The 3,438-nt window shown below is 34.6% G+C and overlaps 1 protein-coding gene across 2 annotated transcripts; it reads right to left on the bottom strand.

Annotated features, from left to right (window-relative positions):
- Positions 1–1,497: 1,497 nt before the first annotated feature.
- LOC106404716 (putative methyltransferase-like protein 7A) lies at positions 1,498–3,190 on the bottom strand. 2 transcript variants are annotated; one of them, XM_013845401.3, is made up of 6 exons: positions 2,958–3,190; positions 2,662–2,758; positions 2,349–2,570; positions 2,180–2,276; positions 2,041–2,112; positions 1,498–1,956 (listed from the first exon to the last, which is right to left on the bottom strand). In XM_013845401.3, the coding sequence occupies exons 1-6, from the start codon at positions 2,972–2,974 to the stop codon at positions 1,757–1,759; spliced, it is 705 nt and encodes a 234-aa protein (XP_013700855.2). In that variant the 5' UTR covers positions 2,975–3,190; the 3' UTR covers positions 1,498–1,756. The 2 variants fall into 2 exon arrangements, with proteins under 2 accessions (XP_013700855.2, XP_013700856.2); XM_013845402.3 differs by having other exon boundaries at positions 2,050–2,112; positions 2,958–3,181.
- Between the last annotated feature and the right edge of the window lie 248 nt (positions 3,191–3,438).

Raw genomic sequence — 3,438 nt, 5'->3', positions numbered from 1 at the left:
TCAAAACTTAAAATTCATAATATTTAAATGTTTAATATGAATAGTAAAATTAAACTTAAAATTTGAATAAACCAAAAGTAAAACATCATTGTAATAAATTGTCGATAACAAAAATAAAACTAAAACCTAACATAAATTTAGAATACAAAACAGATTCTAAAAACATAGTTAAGAACTAAAAAAAGAGTAGAAATTATCAATTGGTCCAACCAGTGGTTCAACTGGTATCTGGGTTTCGGGTTTTAGTGGATTTTTGCGAATTTATTGGGTTTTTGAATATTGAGTTTTTCGCAAAACCCAAACCAAATTTATCCTGGACCACCGGGTTTACCAATTCAACTGTGGGTCCGGGTTTCAAAACACTAGTTGATAGTAACTATGTGAACAAGGTTTTAGAGACCAAGTCATGTGTAAAGAAAGTAGCATTAAACATGTTCTTATGAATGAGTGAGTTTGTGTTAGACTGGTTAGTGTAAATCTCATCAATTTTACTCTTTTTCTTATTATCTATCGTCTCTTCAAGTTTTAAGCAACCATTAACCTAAAAACAATTTTTTTATATGTTCTTTCGTAGCAGAGATGGGATCTTTGAATTCATCAACATAACTGTGAAAATTGATTACATCCACCTCTAATACAAAAGTTCCACCGTCGACTCCACCTATAACTACTCTACTCTACCCAAAGAAAAATTACCGGAGAAAAGTCAGCTAGTAGCTAGTGATGTAGACCAATAGTTCAGGACTGGCTAACGAATCCTAGGACAAAAAAAAAAATTTCTCTTTAAAATTTATATACAGATAATGTTTAAAATATTTTAAAATTTAATCAGTAATATTTTGTATATTTTGTAATGAAAATAAAACTATATACATATCAAATAATTTTGGGGCTTTTTCAATTTTATTTATTATATTTATAATTTTTTTATATATAAAAATATAGATTTATAAAAAAATTGGTCTCCTTAATTATTATTATACGGGGAGACATGGACTTGGGCCCAGAATGGTCGCACCGCTTGTCCCCCGATTGAGCCGGCCCTGACTAGCTTCACCTGCAAGGTCAATGAAGTCATAAGTGGCAGAGTAAAAAAAGACCAAAGTGAATGTGAGATTGGAGCGTTCAATGGCGGTGATAATCAAGAGATTCATAGTTTCTCTACTTAAAAAATTATGAGCAGTCCATGAGAAAAATTTTTCATAGGATTTAACAGAGAGGGAGAGAAAAAGATGGAAACAAAGAAAGAGAAAAGAGAAAAACGTGGAATAGCGGCCTGAAAAAAAAAATGCAGTAGATAATTGTTAGTAGGTTTGGGCATTCGGGAACTCGAAAACAACTTTTAAAGTAATATTTTGTACTAAAAGAGCCACAAAAGAACCAACCCTATCCTACCACTAAGACCATGCTAACATAGTCTCTTAGGAGGGTTTTTTAGTGTAATTAGAAATTAAAAAAAAAAAACTTTTAACTAAGGAATGTATCCTAAATAAAAGGTAGAAGAAACGTCTTTTATAAAACATGTATCTTATCATGTTCTAAGAATCTAATTAGGGTTTCCCCCATTAATCATGCTCTAATGTTCTTCATTGATGACTTGTTGTCTTGTAAAGAAATTTCATCAAAATTGGCATCTCTCTCTCTCTTTAATGAAACAAACAACACTCAGTAACAACATCAAACATAGCTTTCTCAGAGTTCAAAACCCGTCTACAGCCTCGCACATTTGAGCAGAGCTGATGCTTGATGTATAGTTTTACTTGTAAGCTACTCCATAGATATGAGGTCTTGTTATCCACGGGAAACTATACATCGACACCGTCTCTATTTCGGCACCACCGCTGAAACCAGCTTCCAAGATGCACTCTCTCGTGTTTCTTGTCAAATGGCATCCATCTGCTAATATCTGCTGCAATGGATCCAACAGTTTCTGCAAACGCCTGAAGAGAGATCCATCTGCAACCACAAAATAATTTAGGTTCTCATGCAGTTTGATGCACTTAATGTTACACCTCTCTCTCTCTTTATATATGTACATACTTAATGTACCTTCTGCTGCCACATGTTCTAAGAAGATGAAACTCCCTCCTGGTCTCAGCACTCGCTTGATTTCTGAAATAAAAGGGTTAATTTAGGGATATCAGCAATGATGCTCTTTTGAGTAGGAAGAAAGAAGTACCAATGAGTGTTTGAGTGACATCGGAGACAGAACATAGAACAAGTGTTGCAACGACTGCATCCACTGAACCATCTTCTAATGGTATAGCCTCTCCTACCTAGTGCAGAATCAGAGAAGTAACATCAGAGTCAGTGTGTATGATGCAGAGAGATAGTTAAGCAATACTTACTCCTTGCGTGAATCTAAAGTTTTTAGGATTCAATCCTGCTCTCACAGCGGCTTTGCGTGCATACTTCTTCATTTTAGGATTTGGATCCAACCCAAGAAGAGTTACATTCACATTACGAGCGGCGAAGTATCTCATATTAGGACCTGTCCCAATACCAATCTCCAACACCTTCTCATCTTTTGTAGTCAGTTCATCAAACACTTTATTCTTGAAATGTTCAATCTTTGCCAAAGAAAAAAAAAGAACAGAGGAAAAAATCAAATATGTAGAATGATGCAAAACTGAGAGGTAGTAAGCAGACAGACAGACAGACCTCATCCCAATAAGACTGCATCGTTGAGTTCAAAAGCCAAGAGTTAAGCCTTCTAACGTACCTCCGGCCCCTGCGGATGATGTGCTCCTGGAACATCCTGAATGTACGCACATACCAAACTCTTATATATCAATTATGTACATGAGCCCACTCAGATCAATAACTCAACTTCCATATGTTATCCTTAGGCTTATTTCTATTTCTTCTCCTAACCTATTTGGGATCTACAGAGATTTTCATAAGTTATTTCATAGTAGCTTAATGATCTGAGAAAAGAAGTAGACTGCCGTACGTACCTTTGAACAAAAAGCATTGTGAAGAAGCTGTGTAGTATCAGTAGAAGGAAGAGGCAGAGGAGGAGGAGGAGGAGCAAACTCAAGTAAGATGAGTCTCCTGGGTCTGAGAAGGAACATGGTCTCTTTAAGCTTCACCTAACGGTAGGAACAAAGTTGCATACTTTGGGAAAGGTCAAGTCAATAAGGAAACAACAAAGAAAAGAGGAGTTGGCGAAAAGAGAAGTAAAACAAAAACAAAAAAAGAAAGTATTGGAGTTGACATTTGGAAGCCTTGTTTTGTTTGAGTAAGACCTCATCGCTTTTGTCATAACTCCCTAGATATTCGTTCATATTATATTCATTAAGTAAATATTTTTTTTATATCTTAAAATATCTATTTTTTTACGAATGTGTGATATCATATAAAAATATATAAAAAATGAGTATATAGAGTTAATTAGATAATTGTAAAAACAAAAAATTTTATTTTGTGTGCGATATC

This window comes from Brassica napus, chromosome C6 (genome assembly GCF_020379485.1).
Source record: "Brassica napus cultivar Da-Ae chromosome C6, Da-Ae, whole genome shotgun sequence".
Classification (NCBI taxonomy): domain Eukaryota; kingdom Viridiplantae; phylum Streptophyta; class Magnoliopsida; order Brassicales; family Brassicaceae; genus Brassica; species Brassica napus.
The sequence above is the reverse complement of the archived record's forward strand: the minus strand, read 5'-3'. Positions and strand labels throughout refer to the sequence as shown.